General features: G+C 47.4%; 1 protein-coding gene across 3 annotated transcripts in view; it reads right to left on the bottom strand.

Annotated features, from left to right (window-relative positions):
• Window positions 1–24,955, bottom strand: part of ITGB2 (integrin subunit beta 2) — a 192,872-nt gene that overhangs the window by 28,317 nt on the left and 139,600 nt on the right. For all 3 annotated transcript variants that reach the window (XM_073551574.1, XM_073551575.1, XM_073551573.1), the window contains exon 10: window positions 12,126–12,266. In XM_073551574.1, coding sequence (XP_073407675.1) covers window positions 12,126–12,266 — 141 coding nt within the window. The remainder of the gene's footprint in view (window positions 1–12,125; window positions 12,267–24,955) is intronic.

Raw genomic sequence — 24,955 nt, forward strand, 5'->3', positions numbered from 1 at the left:
AGTGTTTTTTCTTCTTGCTTCACCATCATTATATGTTGGGGGCTGCCTAATGCTTTGGGGTCTGCTCTGGGGCAGATTAGATTTCCCTTTCTGTCTTTAGGCTAGGCAGTTCTCCGGCTGTGATCGAGGGGTCTAGGGCATCGTAGGAATCCCCCACGGCTACTGCTAGTTGTTGTTGATAGGTTCAGGGGTCTGCAATCCGGTAGCTGCCAACTTCTCTGGTTTTCTGGACTTAGCTAGCATTTCTGTTTTTGCCTCCTACGGTGACTCATTCATAACACTACACCCTTCTATTCTGCCTTTTCTAGCTGTAGCCCTTCTATCCTGTCAATATCTGTCTCCCCTGTACAAACTGTCCCCTCCTACTGCCAGTCACGTCTGTCTGTCAAGTCACCTTCCCCACACTCCCCCTCCCTTTGTCCATTGTCGTCCCGTCAATCATCCTAGCTACGTCATTCTGAATCTTACCCACAGTCTGTTGTCGGACTGGTCGTTGGCTGCACTCGCCACCCATGGGGGCCGAACTAAACCGGGAGCACTATGCTCCGAGCAGCCTACCGCTACTCGCCAGCGTGCACGCCACGTGACAACTTCTTTCGGGTTGGCGAGGTCCACCCGCACTACTCTACGGCATGAACCTCCCACTGCTCTCCCCTTCCGCTACCTTCAGTTGTCTGGAACGCCATGACCGAGGCCTTTCGCCTACCAGGTCATCGACGCCCGCTCGTCCTTTTGGGGTGTCCGTGGTGTTGGGGACCTGACTGGCGAACCACTGTCTGGCTCAATGCTCCTCGTTTCTTCGCCTTCCACTTAAAAGAGTCATGGTCGGCATATTCGTCACCTCTACCTCGTACCCGGAACCTGTTACACACATTTTTTTTTAACATATTATCCACTAAATCAACTCTTAACATACAGTTATTCTTACTTTAATAACATGAGGAGTTACTCAACTGGAGTAACCCCTTGTGTCCTCTTTTTATTTTTTTCTCTTTTTTTCAAAACACGTTAACATTCTTTGTCATAATACCCTCCGTACAGCATCTTTAAAGTAAAGACTCCCCCTCCCTTTAACGTTAGTACTCCCTTTTACATATCCCCGCTATGTGAGGAAAAACAAACTTAGCCATATAAAAAAACATTTTCTTTCAACCTGGATGAACACTGTCCTCGTGGTCTGTACAACGGTGCAGCGAAATCCCGATAGTCCAAGCCATCTCCTGGTGGCCGGTAGCAAGGGGCCCCACAGCCGTGGAGCTCCCAGGATGCAGGGAGTGTCTTTAGGGGTCCTTTCTATGGGGGCTCATGAGCTTCGGGTTCAGCGATTACGGCTACCGCGTAGTAGCCGCGGGGACAGTATTCCTTGTAGTATGACACCAACTCCCCCTCTCGCAAAGCCCGGCCGTGACGGATGGAAGTCATGTTAATATACACCTTTTGGCCGGTTGCGAGGTCTCGGATGAACCTGTATCCTTTAGCCAAGTTAGTATATATGAGCCGTCCCATAGATCATGCCAGCCTCCCTTCTCATGGAGCAGGTTCCAGACCTCCTGCTCCCTGGCCTTTTTCTTCCGGATAACCTCCGCGACCCAAACGGAGGGTCCGGTGTAGGCCCCGGAGTCCGGTGGGCGGGACACAGCCAGGGTTGAGAGTGGGGCAGAGGCGGCCGTAGATGTTGGCGGCCCAGCAGCCGCTGGGGCCGGGCGGCGGTTAGGGGCATCCGTGGTTCATGGCAGATAGGCCGCAGAGCCTGACAAGCAGGCCGCGGCCAACTCCGGTGGTGTCGCAGATGCGGCTGCGGGGCAGGCCGCAACCAGAGTTGCAGACGGGGCCGGAGTAGCGGCCGGCTTCAAAGACGGGGCCGCCGCTGACAGGTGGAACGCAGCAGCATTGGCCGCGGGCTGGCTCCACACCGGCGACACCGGTTGTGGCGCTGCCGGGCGGGGTGGTTCGGGGACATGATGGTTCCACGCCGGCGACACCAGACATGGCACCGCCGGGCGGGGTGACTCGAGGACAGGAGCAGGGGCATTGATCAGCCTGGCGGAGGCCACAGAGCCCTCCGCGGCCTGGCTTCCAGGATCACGGGAGGCCGCGCTCTGCGGCCGAGTGGTGGGGGCCGCTTGCGGAGCCGCTGGCGGGGCCGGGTGAACTCTCACCTTCCCCGGCGCCGCGGCCTCCGACACGTCATCCCGTGGCTCCTCCCGCAGCCTCCGTTCTTCACCCCGCCGTCCAGCAGGGCTAGCCTCCAGGCTCGGGGATCCCGCGGGGAGGCTCCCCGGTGTTGTCTTCGGCGGCCGCTCCCGCGGTGCCCGCAGTCGCTCCTCCTCTCCGCCCGGGGTTCGGATGACTGTCTGTGACTCCAAGAAACAGGTCTCTGTTATGAATGAGTCACCGGAGGAGGGAAAAACAAAAACACAAGCTAAGTCCAGAAAACCGGAGAGGTTGGTAGCTAGCGGATTGCAGACCCCTGATCCTATTCACCACAACTAACAGTAGCCGTGGGGGTTCATACGGTGCCCTAGACCCCTCGTCACAGCCGGAGAGCTAAATAAGCCTAAAGAAAGAAAAGGGAAATCTAAACTGCCCCAGAGCAGACCCCAAAGCAATAGACAGCCCCCAACATGTATTGTCAGTGAAAAACAGATGAAAACACAAACACAGACAGAAAGACATGCTGAGCAAATGATGGGGCCCAACTAACTAGATAGTAAAGGACAGAAAATATGCTGGCTGCAATCACACAAAAAACCCTGCCAAAAATAATGTCCAACACATCTGATAAAAAAGGCCCTGAAGTCACTAGACTTCAAAATCACTATATCAGCACTCAGGTATATTCTGAAGACAGAGCAAAGAGATCAACTGATCAGAGACAAAAATGGAGTTCAGCCCGTCCCAACCAGGGCAGGCTGAACACAAACACTAAGTAAACAGACAAAATCTCATGGAAAAATAGCAGAGCAAAAACTTAGCTTTTAGTAGACAGGAACTAAACTGGATGCCAGAGCTCAGAGCAGAAAGGATCACCAGCAACCCTGTAGGGCGTCGGCTGCCTTATATCCACTCAGAAATTCCGGATGTCCAATCACACTCCACCTGTTCAGACAACAGGTTCTTCCCATCCAGATCAATTTCACTACCTCCTTTCACCAGCAGAGGGAGTTCATCAGACATCAGAGGTGAAGGAGAAAATGAACTCATAACAGGTCTCCCAGTGAGACTCGATCTCCCGATGCCATCTCCACTCCAGGCGTCCGAGGCCACGGCAACTGTAGCATCGCATCCCATCCGGTGGCTAACAATCGAATGGCGCCAAGCAGCCGCAGCCAGCCTTCTCTCCCTGGCCACTTCCGCTCCTGGGTGGGACGGTGGACGACTTCTCCACCCAGTTGCCCGAGTCCAGTATGGGGGGGCGGCGGCCTCCAGACACACACCGCTCCCCCCAGGGGTACGTTGGAGGGGGCCCCAGTCCGTCCAAAATGACTGCAAATGCACGGGACTCTTCCCAGCTCTGGAGTACCACCGACATATTGGACGGAATCTGGTGCCGCTTCGGATCCTCTGATGGCAGCGATGATCCGGAACAACGTCCCCAATTTATAATCCACAGGTATTTGTAATCCACAGGAGGGCAGTCCAAGTCCTTCTAGCTTCTCCAGACGCAGGCCTGCCGCGGAAGGTGTCATATTAGCAGCGGCGATCCTGGCGACTACACCAAAATGTGGTAGGGGCCGGGCTTGGGGGGTGGATCACTGCTTACCAGACGAGGCACAGATGAGACGGAATCCAGTTGTAACAGTTCCAGGTTTATTTCGTCGTCCTCCTGACGACCACCAAACACGCACCGCAGCTTCTTCACACTGTCTCCAGGCCCAGGTACCTGTACCTCCGTTCTAGTCGCAGTAACGCACCTCGCGGATCTTTCACTTGGGGCTGTCCTAGACCAATCTATCCCCAGCGCTTCATCTGTCCGAGGTCGTCGTCCAGTCGGTACCCCCGGGGCCTCACTTATCCTGTGGTACGTCACCTCGCCTGTCCTGCGGTCCGTCGGGTCAGGGCCACCACTGTTATGATCGAGTCACCGTAGGAGGCAAAAACCAGAAATGCTAGCTAAGTCCTGAAAACCAGAGAAGTTGTCAACTATCAGATTGCAGACCCCTGAACCTATCAACACAACTAGCAGTAGCCGTGGGGGGTTCCTACGATGACCTAGACCCCTCGATCACAGCCGGAGAGATACATAGGCCTAAAGAAGGAAAGGGGAAATCTAACTGCCCCAGTGCAGACCCCAAAGCAATAGGCAGCCCCCCACATATAATGACGGTGAAGCAAGATGAAAACACTTACACAGACAGAAAGACAGGCTGAGCAAAGAAGGGGCCCAAAAACTACCTAGATAGGAACGGATAGGAAGGCTGCTGTCTGCAATCTGCCAAAACCCTATCAGAGACAAAAGCCAACAAGCTGATATAAAAATGGCCCTGAAGCAACTAAGCTTCAAAAACTAAATCAGCACTCAGGTACATTCAGAAGACAGAGCTCACGGAACACTGCACACTCCAGCAGGGAGTGGCAGAATCCAAAAAGCAAGAAAAACCAAAACAAATCTTAGATGCAAAAAGGCAAAACAGAAAACTTAGCTTTAGGAGAGCAGGAATCAGACTGGAGTCCAAGAGTCCACAGAGAAATCACCCGCAGGGCAGAAAGGGCGTAGGCTGCCTTAAATCCAGTCAGTGACTCCACTCAGCCAATCGTCCTCATCAGTCCCAGGTGTCTGATAATCAGGCTCACTACCTTCCTTCACTAGAATAGGGAGTTCACCAGGCCTCAGTGACGTAGGGGAAAATGAACTCACAACAGTACCCCCCCCTTGAGGAGGGGTCACCGAACCCTCAACAACGCTACCAGGGCGATCAGGGTGAGCCCGATGAAAGGCACGCACCAATCTTTTGGCATGAATATCAGAGGCAGAGACCCAGGAATTATCCTCCTGACCATAACCCTTCCACTTAACCAAATACTGGAGTCTCCGTCTAGCCAGACGGGAATCCAGAATTTTCTCTACCTCATATTCCAAGTTACCTTCAACCAACACAGGGTCCGGAGGTGCCACCTCAGGCACAACTGGCTCAACAAACCTCTTCAACAAGGACTTATGGAACACATTATGGATCTTAAATGTGGAAGAGCCAAACGAAAAGAGACCGGATTAATAATCTCCAAAATCTTGTAAGGTCCAATAAATCTAGGCTTAAACTTAGGAGAAGCCACCTTCATAGCAATATTTTTTGATGATAACCACACCATATCACCAATCTTAAACTGGGGACCAATGGTCCTATGTCGATTGGAAAACCGCTGGGCCTTTTCCTGGGAGAGAGATAACTTATCCACCACTTGGTCCCAGATCTGGTGCATTCTCTCCACCACAGTGTCAACACCTGGGCAGGCAGAAGGCTCCACCTGCCCTGAAGAAAATCGAGGGTGAAAACCAAAGTTACAAAAAAAAGGTGACATCAAAGTGGCAGAACTAGCTCTATTACACAGGTCAACGAAAAAAAATTTTTTTTCTGGTGTCCAAAATATTTTAATGAATTTGGGGTATTTTTGGGGTGCTGATTCTGAATATGTCATCAGTTTTGCCAGATTGGCTCAAGTTTTTGAGATTTTTGGTATCTTATTTATAGCACTTGTTGGTAAATGCGACGCATCATCTCATTAATTTCTTTGGATTAGTACTTGAACTGAGCAGTTCTCAATATAGTTTTGTGTTAATTAGTGTTCTAAAAGTTTGTTCATAGCTTGATTTTTGCACTAACTTTATGTTGTTGTCTGTTTTCCAGTGAAAAGCATGAACTCATCATGAAGAAGTTGTCTTAACGATCCAGACTCATTCTGTTACATTTGTGGTGAATATACACTGCCAAAACATAGAAGAAACATAACACACTTCGTAAAAAAAGTGTATTTTGCCTATTTTGGGGTTATGCTTGGGGACCAAGACAAGTTTTGGGCACCACACATAGTGTGCAAAGCATGTATCGAATTATTACGAAAATGGAGCAAAGGACAAAGAAAAAGCTTCAAATTTGGTGTTCCAATGGTGTGGAGAGAGCCAAAAAATCATCATGATGACTGTTATTTCTGTGCAGTGCAAGTGCAAGGATTCAATAAGCATAAGAAACGAAAATGGGAGTAACATGGAATCTGCAAGAAGGCCTGTCCCTCATTGTGAAGATGTGCCTGTACCTGTGTTTACCATAAATAACAGTCATCATGATGATTTTTTGGCTCTCTCCACACCATTGGAACACCAAATTTGAAGCTTTTTCTTTGTCCTTTGCTCCATTTTCGTAATAATTCGATACATGCTTTGCACACTATGTGTGGTGCCCAAAACTTGTCTTGGTCCCCAAGCATAACCCCAAAATAGGCAAAATACACTTTTTTTACGAAGTGTGTTATGTTTCTTCTATGTTTTGGCAGTGTATATTCACCACAAATGTAACAGAATGAGTCTGGATCGTTAAGACAACTTCTTCATGATGAGTTCATGCTTTTCACTGGAAAACAGACAACAACATAAAGTTAGTGCAAAAATCAAGCTATGAACAAACTTTTAGAACACTAATTAACACAAAACTATATTGAGAACTGCTCAGTTCAAGTACTAATCCAAAGAAATTAATGAGATGATGCGTCGCATTTACCAACAAGTGCTATAAATAAGATACCAAAAATCTCAAAAACTTGAGCCAATCTGGCAAAACTGATGACATATTCAGAATCAGCACCCCAAAAATACCCTAAATTCGATGAAATATCTTTGGCACCAAAAATGCTGTTGACCAGTGTTATTTAAAGCAAATTCGGCCAAGGGCAAAAATGAAACCCAATCATCCTGATCAGCGGAAATAAAACATCTCAAAAACGACTCCATGGTCTGGTTTGTTCTCTCTGTCTGCCCATTGGTCTGAGGGTGAAAAGCAGAGGAGAAGGACAACTGAATTCCCAACTTGGAACAGAACGTCCTCCAAAATTTAGACACAAATTGAACTCCTCTGTCAGATACAATGTTCTCAGGAATCCCGTGCAAGCGAACCACCTGTTGCACAAACAGAGGCACCAACTCAGAGGAAGATGGCAACTTAGGGAGTGGTACAAGATGAACCATCTTAGAGAACCTATCACAAATCACCCAAATAACAGTCATTCTTTGAGAGACCGGCATATCAGAGATGAAATCCATTGAAATATGGGTCCATGGCCTCCTGGGGACCGGCAAAGGCATCAACAACCCACTAGAGCGAGAACAAGATTTAGACCGGGAGCAAGTCCCACAGGACTGCACAAAATTCCTGACATCATGAGACAAGGTGGGCCACCAAAAAGAGCGACTCACCAGATCTCTAGTACCAAAAATACCTGGATGACCAGCCAATGCAGAGCAATGAACTTCAGACATCACTCTCTTCTTCCACTGGTCAGGAACATACAACTTTCCACTGGGGCAACGCTCAGGTTTGTCCTCCTGGAACTCTTGCAGAGCAAGTCTCAAATCGGGCGAGATGGCAGAAAGAACTACCCCTTCGCCTAAGATGGTGGCAGGCTTGGTCACCACAGGAGAATCAGCAAAGAAACTCCTAGAGAGGGTGTCTGCCTTGACATTCTTAGTTCCAGGAAGGAAAGAGACCACAAAATCAAAACGTGTAAAAAACAAGGCCCACCTAGCCTGTCTAGGGTTCAAGCGTTTAGCCGACTCTAGGTAAATCAAATTCTTGTGGTCAGTGAGGACCACGACTTGATGCTTAGCTCCCTACAACCAATGTCTCCACTCCTCAAATGCCCATTTCATGGCCAACAGTTCCCGATTCCCCACATCATAGTTACGTTCAGATGAAGAGATCTTACGGGAAAAGAAAGCACAGGGATTCATTTTAGATGTTACCGGATCCTTTTGGGACAACACCGCTCCTGCACCAATCTCAGAAGCATCCACCTCTACCTGGAACGGGAGTGAGACATCAGGTTGCCGCAGAACCGGGGCGGAGGTAAATCTACGCTTCAGCTCCTGAAAGGAAGCAACCGCCTCCGGAGACCAATTCAACACATCCGCACCCTTCCTGGTCAGGTCAGTCAATGGTTTGGCAATACTAGAAAATTTTGCTATAAATTTCCAATAAAAATTAGCAAAACCCAAAAACTTCTGGAGGGCCTTCAAAGAAGTGGGCTGAACCCAATCATAAATGGCCTGTACCTTGGCCAGGTACATTTCAATAGTTGACGGAGACAAAATAAATCCCAAAAAAGAAATTCTCTGTACTCCAAAAAGGCATTTTGATCCTTTGACATACAGAGAATTCTCTCTCAAGATCCGGAACACAGTCCGAACATGTTCCACATGAGAATCCCAATCCTTGGAGAAGATCAAAATATCATCCAGATAGATAATAAAAAATTTATCGACAAAGTCTCGGAAAATATCGTTCATGAAGCACTGGAAGACAGAAGGGGCATTAGTGATCCCAAAAGGCATCACCAGGTACTCAAAATGTCCCTCCGGAGTATTAAACACCGTCTTCCATTCATCCCCCTGCTTAATGCGGATAAGATTATACGCCCCCCTGAGGTCAAGCTTGGTAAACCAGCAAGCACCTCTGACTCTAGAGAATAGATCCGAAATCAGGGGTAACGGATACTGATATTTAATAGTAATTTTATTGAGGGCACGATAATCAATACAAGGCCTTAAAGAACCATCCTTCTTGGCCACAAAAAAAAAAACCGGCACCTAAGGGTGAAGAGGATGGTCTAATATGACCCTTCTCCAACGCCTCCTTAATATAGGACCGCATGGCTTCGTGCTCGGGTACAGATAAATTGAAGAGCCGACCCTTAGGAAACTTACACCCCGGGTTTAGTTCAATTGTACAGTCATAACTCCTATGAGGAGGCAAGGACGCAGACTCATTCTCACTAAATACATCATAGTAGTCCGCCAAATAGTCAGGCACCTCATGCGACTGAGGAGAGGTGGAAAAAACCGGAGCCTCACTAAAGGTACACCGGCAACCCCAACTCACCACAGACACAGACTTCCAATCCAAAACTGGATTATGAATCTGCAACCAGGGAAACCCCAGAACAACGGCATCATGCAGACCATGCAACACCAAAAATCTGCAATTTTCTTGGTGGTCTGGGGCGACCCGCATGACCAACTGGGTCCAAAACTGAGGTTTATTTTTTGCCAGAGGGGTAGCATCAATCCCCCTCAAAGGGATAGGCGTCTGCAGAGGTGTCAACGGAAATCCACAACATTTAGCAAAATCCAAGTCCATTAGGTTTAGCGCTGCTCCCGAATCCACAAAAGCCTTGGCGGAAAATGTGGACAGGGAACAGATCAGAGTAATCGCCAAAAGAAACTTAGGCTGAACCCCACCAACAGAAAACGTGTGTGTAAAGCGTTTCTCACGTTTAGGACAAACAGAAATAACATGTGAGGCATCTCCACAGAAAAAACACAGCTTATTACGCCTTCTGAATTCCTGACGTTGCGCCTTAGACAAAACTCTATCGCATTGCATAGGTTCAGACGTCTGTTCAACCGGTGGCAACACCTCTCGTGTAATCCTGCGTTCACGTAAACGCCGATCAACCTGAATGGCTAAAGACATAGAATCGTCCAGACCAGAGGGAACAGGAAATCCCACCATAGTATCTTTTACGGCTTCTGACAAACCCTTCCGAAAGAGAGCAGCCAAGGAACTATCATTCCAGGTAGTAAGGACCGCCCACTTTCGGGAACTTTTGACAGTACAACTCTGCAGATTCTCGACCCTGGTTCAATGCTAACAGGGTCTTTTCAGCCTGATCAATAGCATTAGGTTCGTCGTACAGCAACCCCAAGGCTTGAAAAAATGCGTTCACATTAGTCAGAATAGGGTCATCTGGTTTCAAAGAAAACGCCCAATCCTGGGGATCGCCGTGCAGCAAAGAGATGACAATTTTAACCTGCTGCGCGGGACTCCCTGACGATTTAGGCTTCAAAGCAAAAAATAATTTACAATTATTTTTGAAACTCAAAAATTTAGATCGATCCCCAAAAAATACATCAGGTGTGGGGATCTTTGGTTCAACAGCATGTGAACGAGCAAGATAGGCGGAAATTCCTCGCACTTCAGCAGCGAGCTGTTCCACACGATCAGACACTTGCTTTATCTCCATTGAGAGAAAAAAATATTCCCCCTACGGCCTCAGAGATATAGAGGAAAGAATATACACTTTTTTTTTTTTAAACACAATTCTTTCCTGCTATTGAGTACCCCAGGATCTGCGGTTAGGCGGGTGATTCTGTTATGATCGAGTCACCGTAGGAGGCAAAAACCAGAAATGCTAGCTAAGTCCTGAAAACCAGAGAAGTTGTCAACTATCAGATTGCAGACCCCTGAACCTATCAACACAACTAGCAGTAGCCGTGGGGGGTTCCTACGATGACCTAGACCCCTCGATCACAGCCGGAGAGATACATAGGCCTAAAGAAGGAAAGGGGAAATCTAACTGCCCCAGAGCAGACCCCAAAGCAATAGGCAGCCCCCCACATATAATGACGGTGAAGCAAGATGAAAACACTTACACAGACAGAAAGACAGGCTGAGCAAAGAATGGGCCCAAAAACTAACTAGATAGGAACGGATAGGAAGGCTGCTGTCTGCAATCTGTCAAAACCCTATCAGAGACAAAAGCCAACAAGCTGATATAAAAATGGCCCTGAAGCAACTAAGCTTCAAAAACTAAATCAGCACTCAGGTACATTCAGAAGACAGAGCTCACGGAACACTGCACACTCCAGCAGGGAGTGGCAGAATCCAAAAAGCAAGAAAAACCAAAACAAATCTTAGATGCAAAAAGGCAAAACAGAAAACTTAGCTTTAGGAGAGCAGGAATCAGACTGGAGTCCAAGAGTCCACAGAGAAATCACCCGCAGGGCAGAAAGGGCGTAGGCTGCCTTAAATCCAGTCAGCGGCTCCACTCAGCCAATCGTCCTCATCAGTCCCAGGTGTCTGATAATCAGGCTCACTACCTTCCTTCACTAGAATAGGGAGTTCACCAGGCCTCAGTGACGTAGGGGAAAATGAACTCACAACACACCACCCTGACTGTCTCTTCTCTGTCTGTCCCCTGGCCAAGCTCTTCTCTGTCTTCCTCTGAGCTCCTCCTGGGACTAGTCTCATCTCGAGCCCCGCCTTCTTCTATTTATCCCCTCTCTCACAGGGGAATTTCCCACCCGAGCTCCTATCTCCCCGCCCCCCATGACTAAGCCTATCTGAGCCATAAGCTGTTGTTCAGTCTTACACTACTCTCCCCTGCCATCTTGTGGTCACTTTCCAATACTACACCCTTCAATCCTGCCTTTCCTAGCTGTCGCCCTTCTATCCTGTCAATCTCTGTCTCCCCTGTACAAACTGTCCCCTCCTACTGCCAGTCACGTCTGTCCATCAAGTCACCTTCCCCACACGTGCACACACTCTTATAATCACCAACATACAAGTCCAAAACTGCAAAAAAAATACTAATAGCAATGTCTCAAATTCCCAATAATCTACATTTTTAATGTAAATTAGTTTAAGGGAAGAGTCAGACAATCATATAAATCGGACAGGGATCGCAACACAATGCTTGGACTGGAAGGCGGCTTTCCCGAACTGACTGTGACAGCATATATTTCTATGCAGCTGTCATGCTCAGGTCGGAAGAGCCGTTGGCCAAGGATTGCGTTGCGATGCCTGTAAGAATTACGACTCTTCCCAAAATCCCAGTCATTTACGGTATAGTTTGCGGGACACTAACATTAAAAATGTGACTGTATTAAAAGGGAATATATAACTTATTAATATCTGTAATATTTTGCTGTCACTGGGGAGCAGTTGCATCATTATAACTCAAATGCATCTAAAACCTTATAATTAAGTAACTAATTAAATAATAAATATTTCAGATTATAGTTTTATGCTGATATTCTTCATAATGTGCTGCATGTATATAGGCACAAAATATAGTACAAAAGAGGCCGGTATTTCTTACTATTTAAGCTGTGCTCTTGTGCATTGTGCTTCACTTACCTCTTCATTGATCCTCACATTGCTGCAAGCCCCTCTAAGTTGATCTACAGAATCATTACCACTGGAGCAATTTGAATCATACAGAATCTCCAGAAAGTCGGGAGTAATTCCATGGTCCAGAATGACCTCAGACGACAAGCTCTGTGATCAGATAAAGGAGAGGTTTCAGTATTTTTAACAGTGTTAGTTTTAGCATTTAACGTTTTAAAGCCAATCTACATGGGGCCTCCTGAGCCAAGCATTTTTTTCCTTTTGTCCCACATTCTTATCAATTTATTTTACGACCCAAACCTGTTTCCATCGACAGCTGTACTGTAATTTGTCAGTTAATTTCAATATTTTGTTAGGGGTGGGTGATTATATAATGTACTACTTTTATTTAATGGGTCAGCACAATTATGGCAATACCAAATTTATTGCGAAAATTATTGTTTTCATTTTGTCTCCCTTTATTACAGCTGGATGGGTCATGTGATCTCTGGTCTGACAACTGGTCCAGTACATGCCTCTGTGCATAAACAGGAAGTCAGTATGACATCACCTATCACATCCCTCCTGGTATTAATCTGCCAATGTTATTTTTACTACATATAAGAGACCACTGATACAGTAGGTGAGACAGGCTGAAGCTGCATCACATTGGATATGCTGAGCATACGTATCTGTAATATAGATCATTAATAGAGATCAGGGAAAGCAGTTATGTGGCACTGACTGCCATTAGATAAAAGTAAGATCCATTAATGAGACTTCGTCATTTCTAAAAAGCCAGATGCTTCATGGAAAATGTACTGTAGTCTGCATTATGGGTTCCATATCAGAAGTAAAAGGAAAGATGACAAATGGAAAATCAACCAGGACAGGTATACACAAGGCACACAAAACCCCTCTCTAATTCATTAACAATAAACTATACATGCCAAAGAAAATGAAAGCTCTTTTTTAAATATTAGTAAGAACTATTGTCACACTGTGACTGTAGGGATGCTGGGTAATAAGGACCCTACACTGTCCCTAATCTAGGAAAGCCATAGTCTATCCCTAACCGCAGGGTTACACCTGATGGTGGAGATGCCTGGTTCTCGTACCTCTCTGTGCTGCTATGAAATCCTATGCAGCTTCCACCCTCACTCCAGTGAGGGAAGGGGTTTAAAAGGGGTAACACCAGCTGGACAGACAGGGGCAAACCAAGGCACAATAAAACGACAGGCACACAGGATAAAATATAAAGTGAAGATAGGCGCACAGTAACTGGACAGGAAAGCAACACGAAGGAACGCCAACAAGGGGAAGCAAGAAGTATTCACAACAAAGCGCATGCAGCAATCTCAAGAAGACAAGAGCGACACTCCAGGAACACCTTCTCCATTGCAGCTAAGAACAGAATGAAGATTCTATTGCTCGCATGGAGAGAAGCCAGTCACAAGTATATATACAGTATATAATGGAAGACTATAGTTCCAAACTTCCAATAAGCAACGCAGCCAATAGATCACGAGGAACTCTAAACCCCTTCCATGCCAAAAGAAACTTGTTAACTCATGAATGACAGTGAGGATTTTAAACAGGACCTGTGTTCCGCTAATTGCCGCGATCTTCTAATCTCAAATTTACCAGAGGTCCCAGCAGAATTTGGCACAAACATGACAATTATACAATCCAGTTCTTAACACATTTGCTAAAAAAGATAAAGTGGCCAAGCTCTTTAAGGTTTCCAACAGTGATGCTACCATTCATAAATGTATCATAAAATGAGCCCAGAAGGTTTTCTAAAGAGATGCTATGCTAGAGAGTCTCAATGAAAAAAACCTTTTAATCTAGCATCAGCATGGGTTTATTGTGGGATCAGTCCTGTCACTAATTTTATCAGCTTCTATGAGGAGGTAAGTTTTAGACTGAATCAAGATAAAAGCTAAAATACCCATTGGGCTGGAGTCACACTAGCGATTAAATCGGACGAATGCAATGTGATAAAAAATCGCATTGCATTCGTCCCAATGTTATTCTATGGTGCTGCTCCCATCATGCGGTTTTTTGTCGGATCCATTCCTCGGACCGAGACAATCGCAGCATGCTGCGATTGTCACCGATTTTCGAATCGGACTCGCCAATGCAAGTCTATGGGGGCGAGAAAAAATCAGATGACAAACGGACCAGATGTGTGACTTGCGATAAAATCGCACCCGGTGTCCTTTACCAAAAGCCGGCAATTCTTTTTACAATACAGTAAAATCACACTGACCGGCTAAATAACGAAACGAAAGAATAGATCTAGACACATATATATATATATATATATATATATACACATGTCATATAGACACATTTAAATATATATTTCTAATTCATACAGTTCTTCATAGCAGTATAGCCGCTGAAACATTTGCCGGCTTTTGGAAAATCATTCTCCTACCCGAAATGAAATGACACATGGTTTACATACAGATAACCATTTCATTTCATGTTTTTTTTTAGATGTCTATCACTAGTAATTAGATGAGGGTTTGTGGGTTAAATTTTGGAGTTGTAGGGGTTAATTTAAGGGGTTAATTCGTTGTTAAAAATTACGGGGACTCCCTGCAGCCTCAGTGACGTCAGTGGGAGTCCCCGCAATTTTATACAACGAATTAACCCCTTAAATTAACCCCTACAACTCCAAAATTTAACCCACAAACCCTCATCTAATTACTAGTGATAGACATCTATAAAAAAACATGAAATGAAATGGTTAACTGTATGTAAACCATGTGTCATTTCATGTCGGGTAGGAGAATGATTTTCCAAAAGCCGGCAAATGTTTCAGCTGCAATACTGCTACGAAGAACTGTATGAATTAGAAATATATATTTAAATGTGTCTATATGACATGTATATACACTCACTGGCCACTTTATTAGGTACACCATGCTAGTAACGGGTTGGACCCCCTTTTGCCTTCAGAACTGCCTCAATTCTTCGTGGCAGAGATTCAACAAGGTGCTGGAAGCATTCCTCAGAGATTTTGGACCATATTGACATGATGGCATCACACAGTTGGCGCAGATTTGTCGGCTGCACATCCCTGATGCGAATCTCCCGTTCCACCACATCCCAAAGATGCTCTATTGGATTGAGATCTGGTGACTGAGGAGGCCATTTGAGTACAGTGAACTCATTGTCATGTTCAAGAAACCAATCTGAGATGATTCGAGCTTTATGACATGGCGCATTATCCTGCTGAAAGTAGCCATCAGATGTTGGGTACATTGTGGTCATAAAGGGATGGACATGGTCAGCAACAATACTCAGGTAGGCTGTGGCGTTGCAACGATGCTCAATTGGTACCAAGGGGCCCAAAGAGTGCCAAGAAAAAATTCCCCACACCATGACACCACCACCACCAGCCTGAACCGTTGATACAAGGCTGGATGGATCCATGCTTTCATGTTGTTTACGCCAAATTCTGACCCTACCATCCGAATGTCGCAGCAGAAATCGAGACTCATCAGACCAGGCAACGTTTTTCCAATCTTCTACTGTCCAATTTCGATGAGCTTGTGCAAATTGTAGCCTCAGTTTCCTGTTCTTAGCTGAGAGGAGTGGTACCCAGTGTGGTCTTCTGCTGCTGTAGCCCATCTGCCTCAAAGTTCGACGCACTGTGCGTTCAGAGATGCTCTTCTGCCTACCTTGGTTGTAACGGGTGGCAATTTGAGTCACTGTTGCCTTTCTATCAGCTCGAACCAGTATGCCCATTCTCCTCTGACCTCTGGCATCAACAAGGCATTTCCGGCCACAGAACTGCCGCTCACTGGATTTTTTTTCTTTTTCGGACCATTCTCTGTAAACCCTAGAGATGGTTGTGCGTGAAAATCCCAGTAGATCAGCAGTTTCTGAAATACTCAGACCAGCCCTTCTGGCACCAACAATCATGCCACGTTCAAAGGCACTCAAATCACCTTTCTTCCCCATACTGATGCTCGGTTTGAACTGCAGGAGATTGTCTTGACCATGTCTACATGCCTAAATGCACTGAGTTGCCGCCATGTGATTGGCTGATTAGAAATTAAGTCTTAACACACAGTTGGACAGGTGTACCTAATAAAGTGGCCAGTGAGTGTATATATATATATATATACACACATGTGTCTAGATCTATTCTTTCGTTTGTGTTGGAAAACCTATCATTGGGCTCCATTATATGTCCATTTTGCTAGCCTGCGAGAAAATCTCGCCAGACGGATGTCAAAGGATGCTTAGATGCGAGTAAAATCGCATCATCACATGAAATTCGGCTGACAGACGGATCCCTGGTGAAGAAACCTTTGTGCGATTTCGGTCCGTCAAAATTGGACCGATTTTTTTATCGTTTAGTGTGACTCCAGCCTTAGACTAAAGTTGGCCAACAGGCAACAGTGTTATGTGTATGTGGGCCTGCAAACTCTGCCATGAGACTTGATGTCAAGGGAAGAAAAAGATTCAGTACGTTGGATTGCCAAATGTTGATCGTTTTGTTCCCTGGGAGATAAGCCCTACCAAAGGGCATGCCAGCGGCTCTCTCACAGAAAACACAGGAACTGTTGGACAAATTCTCTCTCTAAGGCCGGAGTCACACTAGAGAAAAATATGAACGAGTGCGAAGCGCAAAAGCAACGCATTGCACTCGGACCAATGTTAATCTATGATGCAGCTCCCATCAGCCGATATTTTTCTCGGACGTATTTTACGGGCCGAGAAAATTGCAGCATGCTGCAATTGTCAGCGTATTTCTTCATGAATATGCCAATGCAAGTCTATGGGGGCGAGAAAACTACGGATTACACACGGACCAGACGTGTGACTTGCGAGAAATAGGCACCTCTGTCCTTTAACTAAAGCCGGCAATTCATTTTGCGATACAGTAAAATCACACTGTCATGTTTAATAAAGAATAGAAAGAATAGATATATACACAGAATGAATATATATATACATCTATACACACGTCATTGAGACACACACATATTTATATTTCATAGAGTTCTACATAGCAGAATAGCCGCTAAATCAATTGTCGGCTTCTGTAAAATCATTACAATACCCGACATGAAATGACACATGGTTTACATACATACAGTAAACCATTTCATTTTATTTAGTTTTTTATATGTCTTTGACTAATAATTAGATTAGGGTATGTGTGTAAAATTTGGAACAAGTAGGTATTAAATTAAGGGGTTAATTTATTGAAAAAATTGCATGGGCTCCTGCGGTAATTTCTCTGCCAGAGAGGGAAAGCCAGTGAGTGAGGGCAGATATTAATAGCCTAGAGAGGGACCATTGTTTTTGCCCCCCCTTGGCTAAAAAATCTGCCCCCAGACACCCCAAGAAAGGCGCATCCATAAGATGCACCTTTTCTGGCACTTAGCCTCTATATTCCCATTGCCTTTAGCGGTGGCTAATGGGTTAATAATAATGGGTTAATGTCACCTTGCTATTGAAAGGTGACATTAAGCCAGGTTAATAATGTAGAGGTGTCAATAAGAGACCTATCCATTTTTAACCCTAGAATAGTAAAGGGTTAAAAAAAGCACACACAATTAAAAATTATTATAATGAAATAAATACACAACGTTTTTGACCACATTTATTATTCTGCTAATCCAAAAAAAGCCCTTGTTCTGTAAAAAAAAATAAATAAAAAAACAACAATATACATACCTCTCCGCCGTTCAGTCAGGTCCCCTGCTGCAATCCATCACAAGGGGCTAACTAATTTACAATGGGGACAAGTGCTAATGCTGTAAACCACTGCAGAAAGAATTAAATCACGTCTGCGCAGGCGCCCCGGCTGACCGGAGATGAACTAATAAGCGTGGGAAAGTTTCTGAACTTTTTGTCACGCTCCTGAGTTCACATCAGGTCAGGTGTGGACTCCGCGCAGCCTCACTGACTACCGCTGATGTCACTGAGGCTGCACGGAGTCCCCGGCTGACAGGAGGTAAACTGACAGCGTGGGAAAAAGTTCAGAAACTTTCCCACACTAATCAGTTCATCTCCGATCAGCCGGGGTGCCTACGCAGACATGATTTAATTCATTCTGCAGTGATTTACAGTGGGGCCGGTAGCGTTAGCACCGGTCCCCGTTGTAAATTAGTTAACTCCTTGTGATGGATTGCAGCGGGGGACCTGACTGAATGGCGGAGAGGTATGTATATTGTTGGTTTTTTATTTTACTTTTTTTACAGAACAAGCATCATTTTTTCATTTTTACATGGGCAACAGGGTAAAATGGATCCTTAAATTTTTTGGGCAATTTCTTCTGAGTACACCGACACCTCATATGTGGTCATAAACCACTGTTTTTGCGCATGGCAGGGCTCGGAGGGGAAGGAGCGCCATTTGACTTTTTGAATGGAAAATTTGCTCCAATCGTTAGAGGACACTATGTTTTGTATGGAGAGCCCCTGTGTGCCTAAACATTGGAGCTCCCCCACAAGAGACCCCATTTTGGAAACTAGACCCTCCAAGGAACTTATCTAGATGTGTTGTGATAACTTTGAACCCCCAAGTGTTTCATTAAAGTTTATAGCGCAGAGCTGTGAAAATAAAAAATCATTTTTTTTCCACAAAAATGATATTTTAGCCTGCAATTTTTCATTTTCACAAAGGTAATAGGAAAAATTGGACATCAAAAGTTCCTCAAAAGTTGTCCAATTTGTGCTGAGTAGCCTAGTACCTCAAATGTGGGGGGAAACCACTGTTTGGGCACATATCGGGGCTTGAAAGGGAAGTAGTGCCATTTTGGAATGCAGACATTGATGGAATGGTCTGCGGGCATCGTGTTGCATTTGCAGAGCCCTTGATGTTCCTAAACAGTAGAAACCCCCCACAAGTGACCCCATTTTGGAAACTAGACCCCCCAAGGAACTTCTCTAGATGTGTGGTGAGCACTTTGAACCCCCAAGTGCTTCACAGAAGTTTATTACGCAGAGCTGTGAAAATAAAAAATCATTTTTTTCCACAAAAATGATTTTTTGGCCCCCAATTTTTTATTTTCCCAATGGTAACAGGAGAAATTAGACCCCCAAAGTTGTTATGCAATTTTTTCTTAGTACGCTGATGCCCTATATGCTGGGTAAACCACTGTTTGGGCACACGTAGGGGCTCGGAAGGGAGGGAGCACCGTTTGACTTTTTGAGCTCAAAATTGGCTGGAATCAATGGTGGCGCCATGGCGCATTTGGAGAGCCCCTGATGCGCCTAAACAGTGGAAACCCCTCAATTCTAACTCCGACCCTAACCCCAACACACCCCTAACCCTAATCCCAACCATAAGCCTAACCCCAACACACCCCTAACCCTAATCCCAACCCTAACCATAACCCTAACCACAAGCCTAACCCTAATCCCAAACCTAACCCCAACACACCCTAACCCTAATTCCAACCTTAACCCTAATTCCAACCCTAACCCTAATTCCAACCCTAACCATAATTCCAACCCTAACCATACCCCTAGTTCCAACCCTAATTCTAACCCTAACCATAAAGGAAAAATGAAAATAAATACTTTTTTTTAATTTTATTATTATTCCCTATCTAAGGGGGTGATAAAGGGGGGGGTTTATTTACTATTTTTTATTTTGATCACTGTGATAGGGTGTGACCCCAGCCTAATTCTGTTACACTGCTCCGACATACTCACCCGGCCTCCGATCCCACGCCGCAGCCTCTCGCGACCCGACAGCCACGACGGTCACCTCTGACGGGCTTACCATCTCTGCATGCAATGCGCCATAGGCCGCGCCTCCCTTCTCCTTCTTGTGCTACGGCTGTGCCCTGACCCGGAAGCACCTTCAGACCAATGGCAGACCAGACGAGGCCATATCAGGCCACTTCCCCATGAGGGAGGCGCCTGATCATTGTGTTACCTTGCACACTGGGCCCTGCTTCCTCCTGTGCTCTCTGCAGCCTCTCGTTGCCGTCCTCAGTGTTTCCTGCAGCAGCCTCACAGCCTGTCTTCCATGTTCTCTGCAGTATTCCCAGTCCCGTCCTACTCCAGTCCTGCCTCCGGTGTTCCTGTTCCATCCTGCTCCAGTCCTGCCGTCCTACTCCAGTTCTGCCTTCGGTGTTCCTGTTCCATCCTGCTCCAGTCCTGCCGTCCTACTCCAATCCTGCCGCCGGTGTTCCTGTTCCATCCTGCTCCGGTCCTGCCATCCTACTCCAGTCCTGCCTCCGGTGTTCCAGTTCCATCCTGCTCCTGTCCTTCCGTCCTCCTTTATTCCTGGTTCCTGTGTTCCAACTCTGCCCTGTCATCTACACGTCAGTTCCTCCACGTTCCAGTCTATAGTCTTACTCCATTCCTGTCTCCTGTGTTCCAACTCTGTTCTGTCATCTACACTTCAGTCCCACAGTCCTACTCCAGTCCATTCTGAGCCGCCCCTCTCGGTACTGGCTACCGTGGTACTCAAACCCCTGGGCCTGCTCCTAATGGTCCCTGTATAGGGGTCGGTTCCAACTGGCAGCTCGCCCAGGGCCCCTCGGTGCCACGGCCCAGAGGGTCCACTCCTGGAGATTCCGGCTCAGACGAGCCACGCTAACAGTACGATCAGGCCATGGACTATGCCGGTACTACTGCTGCTACTCAGAAAGATACTCAAGCCCACATTTTGTCTTACATGGCCTCCTTTGACAGTTGCTTGTCGGCCCTCCAGGCTGCCACCGCAGCCCTGACTCCTCCCTCCGCGTCTACAGCTCTCCCGACGCCCCGCCTCGCCAAACCGCCTCGCTTCACCGGGGATCCCAAGCTCTGTAGGGGGTTCTTAAATCAGTGTAGCCTCCACTTTGAATGGTTGCCGCAGCAATATCCCTCTGACCGGGCCAAGGTGGCCTTCATCATGTCCCATCTGGAGGGGGAGGCCCTGTCTTGGTTGAATCCCCTCTAGGAACGTGACGACCCTGTAGTCTCGAGTCTCCCGGTTTTCCTGGATACTTTTTGCAGAGCCTTCGATGAGCCGGGCAGGTTAGCCTCTCTCACTGAGTCACTCTTTAACTTACATCAGGGTTCTCTCACGGTCGGACAGTACGCTATTCGCTTTCGCACTATCTCCTCCAAGCTCGGCTGGAATAACGCAGCTTTGGTAGGGGCATTCTGGCGCGGTCTTTCAGGCAGAATAAAAGATGAACTCGCAGGTCAAGATACCCCGTCCACTTTAGAGGACTTTATCTCGCTGGCTACCTGCATTGATCTACGCTTCCAGGAGCACGCTCGGGAGTCAGCGAGAGACAGGAGGTCCACCAGGCCAGTTCCCCTTTTCACCCGTTCTGCCAGTCCCCATGCGGCCGGGTCCTCTTCTCCCTCCTCGGTCGAATCCATGCAGATAGATAGCCTAAAGTTGGCCGAGTTGCATCAGAGAGAGAGGCGGGTACAAGGTCTGTGCCTCTATTGCGGTGATTCATCACACTAAGTCCGCACCTGTCCTAAGAGACAGGGAAACTTCTCCACCTAGGTCAGGTAAGAGAGGCCTCCCTAGGTGATGATGATCCCTCTCAACCTCTTACAATTTCTGTGCTTTTGGTTTCAGGGGAGAGACGTGGTTCCGAGGTGGCCTATGTGGATTCGGGCTCGGCAGGTAACTTCATTCGACCTGAAGAGGTGGACAAATACCAAATTCCCGTGGTTACTCTATCTAGCCCTATCCAGATTGCCGCAGTGGATGGCAAACCGCTACAGGTGACCGTCACCTTGGTCACTGAAGAAGTGGAGTTGCAAGTCGGAGCCTTACACCGAGAGAAGATAGCCTTTTACGTTTTGCCTAAGCTCTCACGCCATTCTACTCGGTCTTCCATGGTTAAGAACTCATCAGCCTGTTCTCAACTAGTCTTCTGGGGAGATACTCCGCTGGGGGCACCCGTGCCAAGCTCGCTGTCTGACTCCTGTCCGCCTGGCGGCCATTCCTCGGTCACCTCCAGACCTTCCGGGTCTTCCTCCAGCCTACAGCTCCTACGCCAATGTTTTTGATAAGAAGGAAGTGGAGGTCCTTCCTCCACACCGGCCGTTTGACTGCCCAATTGAACTTGTTCCCGGTTCAACCCCTCCAAGGGGCAGAATCTACCCCCTGTCTCCCGCAGAGACCACCGCCATGTCCGAGTACATCCGAGAGAACCTCGCCAAAGGCTTTATACAGAAACCCTCTTCGCCCATGGGAGCCGGGTTCTTCTTCGTCAAAAAGAAGGACGGAACTCTACGGCTGTGCATTGACTGTAGGGGCTAAGATTACCGTCAAGGACAGGTACCCTCTTCCACTCATTCCGGAGCTGTTTGACCGTCTCAGAGGGGCTCGGGTCTTCTCCAAGTTGGACCTCAGAGGAGCCTATATTCTGGTCCGTATCCGTGCAGGTGACGAGTGGAAGACCGCTTTCAACACTCGAGACGGCCATTACGAGTACCTGGTCATGCCCTTTGGTCTCTGCAATGCTCCTGCGGTGTTTCAAGAGTTTGTCAATGAGATCTTCCGGGATCTCTTGTAATCCTGTGTGGTCGTGTACTTAGATGACATCCTCGTCTTCTTGCCGGACCTCTCGTCCCACAGAAAGAGTGTCCGCCTGGTGCTACAACGTCTTCGGTAGAACCGCCTGTATGCGAAGATAGAGAAATGTCTCTCGATCAGACCTCTCTGCCGTTTCTGGGATACATTATCTCTGACGCTGGACTAAGGATGTATCCTGAGAAGTTGTCTGCCATTCTCAAATGGCCTCGCCCCGTTGGAGTAAGGGCGATACAACGCTTTCTCGGATTCGCAAATTATTACCGGCAATTCGTCTCCCACTTCTCCGCGATCACAAGACCTATTTCTGCTCTCACCGGTAAAGGGACTACCCCCAAAGATTGGACTCCTGAGGCAGAAGAGGCCTTTCTGACCCTAAAACAGGCTTTCTCCACGGCTCCGGTTCTGCATCGCCCTGAGAGCAATCGACCTTTTGTATTCGAGGTGGACGCTTCCTCGACAGGTGCCGGGGCAGTATTGTACCAGAGATCCGCCTCCGGTCGCTTGCACCCTTGTGGCTTCTTCTCAAATCCCTTTTCTCCATCTGAGTGAAACTACTCGATCGACGACCGGGAACTCCTGGCCATCAAGCTGGCCCTGGAGTAATGGCGTCACCTCCTGGAAGGAGCTGTCCATCCCTTTGTCATCTTCTCGGACCACAAGAATCTGGCCTATCTCCAGTCTGCCCAGAGACTCAACCCTCATCAGGCCAGATGGTCCTTATTTTTTGCCCGATTTGACTTTGAGCTCCGTTTCCGTCCTGGCAACAAGAATACCAAAGCCGACGCCCTGTCCAGGGTCTTCCAGCCACACGAACCACGCAGGAACCTTCACATATCATTGATCCCACTAGGATCATCACAATGGCTCAGTGAACTGGCTTGCTCCTCCTCCAGGCAAGACACTTGTGCCTGAGAACCTCAAGCGAAAAGTCCTCCTATGGGGGCACTCCTCCAAACTGGCCGGCCATGCCGGAACTAAGAAGACCCTGCCTTGACCTTATCACGCGTCACTACTGGTGGCCCACGCTTCGCCAAGATGTACTCGAGTTTGTGGCTTCTTGTCCATCCTGTGCTAAAAACAAAGTGCCACGAAGACCTCCGTCTGGCTTGTTGCTTCCGTTGCCCGTCCCTGCGGTCCCTTGGGAAAACATCACCATGGATTTCATCACCGACCTATCCTGCTCTTCGAGCTGCACAGTCATTTTGGTGGCGGTGGATCATTTTTCCAAGATGGCTCACTTAGTCCCTCTGCCTGGTCTTCCCTTGGCGCCGGAGCTGGCCAAAGTTTTCATTCACCAGATCTTCAGACTTCATGGACTACCTCAATGCATCGTGTCTGACCGAGGGGTTCAGTTTACCTCCAAGTTCTGGTGATCACTTTGTAAGCTCATGAACGTTTCCCTCGACTTGTCCTCGGCCTACCATCCACAGTCCAACGGACAGGTAGAGCGTACCAACCAGATGTTGATTGGGTACCTATGTCATTTCTCCAACGCCCACCAGAACGATTGGGTTGACTTACTCCCCTGGGCAGAGTTCGCTTATAACAACCATGCTGGCGAGTCCTCGGCCAAGTCTCCATTCTTCATTGTCTTTGGCAGACATCCTGGTGTTCCCCTTCCGATAACCCCTTCCTCCGAGGTACCCGCGGCCAATGCCTTGTCCTTTGAATTTTCCAAGATTTGGGCCGAGACCAATACGTCACTCAAGAGGTCCGCTGATCAGATGAAGAATTATGCCAACAAAAGAAGATTGGATCCTCCACCGTATCGTGTCGGGGACAAAGTCTGGCTCTCCTCCAAATTCATCTGGTTGAAACTGCCCTCCTACAAGTTGGGACCACGCTACATCGGTCCGTTTGTAATTTTTGTACGTATCAACGAGGTCGCCTGCAAATTGAGGTTGCCTGCTTCGCTCCAGGTCCCGAACACCTTCCACGTCTCTTTCCTGAAACCTGTGGTGCTGAATCGCTTCCATTCCTTACCTGATCCTGGTCCTCAGCCGGTGGGTGCCGATGATGTCTTTCAAGTGCAGGACATTCTTGCTATGAAGATGGTTAGAGGTAGGACATTCTTTCCTGTTGATTGGAAGGGCTTTGGTCCTGAGGAGAGATCCTGGGAATCTCGGGAGAATATCAATGCTCCCCGTATCCTCAAGAGATTTCTTGCTAATCTCCGGGGTGGGCAGCTTAGGGGAGGGGGTACTGTTACACTGCTCTGACATACTCACCTGGCCTCCGATCCCATGCCATCTCTGCATACTCACTCGGCCTCCGATCCCACGCCGCAGCCTCTCGCCACCTGATGGCCATGGCGGTCACCTCTG

Source organism: Dendrobates tinctorius, unplaced genomic scaffold, assembly GCF_039654945.1.
Source record: "Dendrobates tinctorius isolate UK_male_01 unplaced genomic scaffold, ASM3965494v1 ptg000177l, whole genome shotgun sequence".
NCBI lineage: Eukaryota > Metazoa > Chordata > Amphibia > Anura > Dendrobatidae > Dendrobates > Dendrobates tinctorius.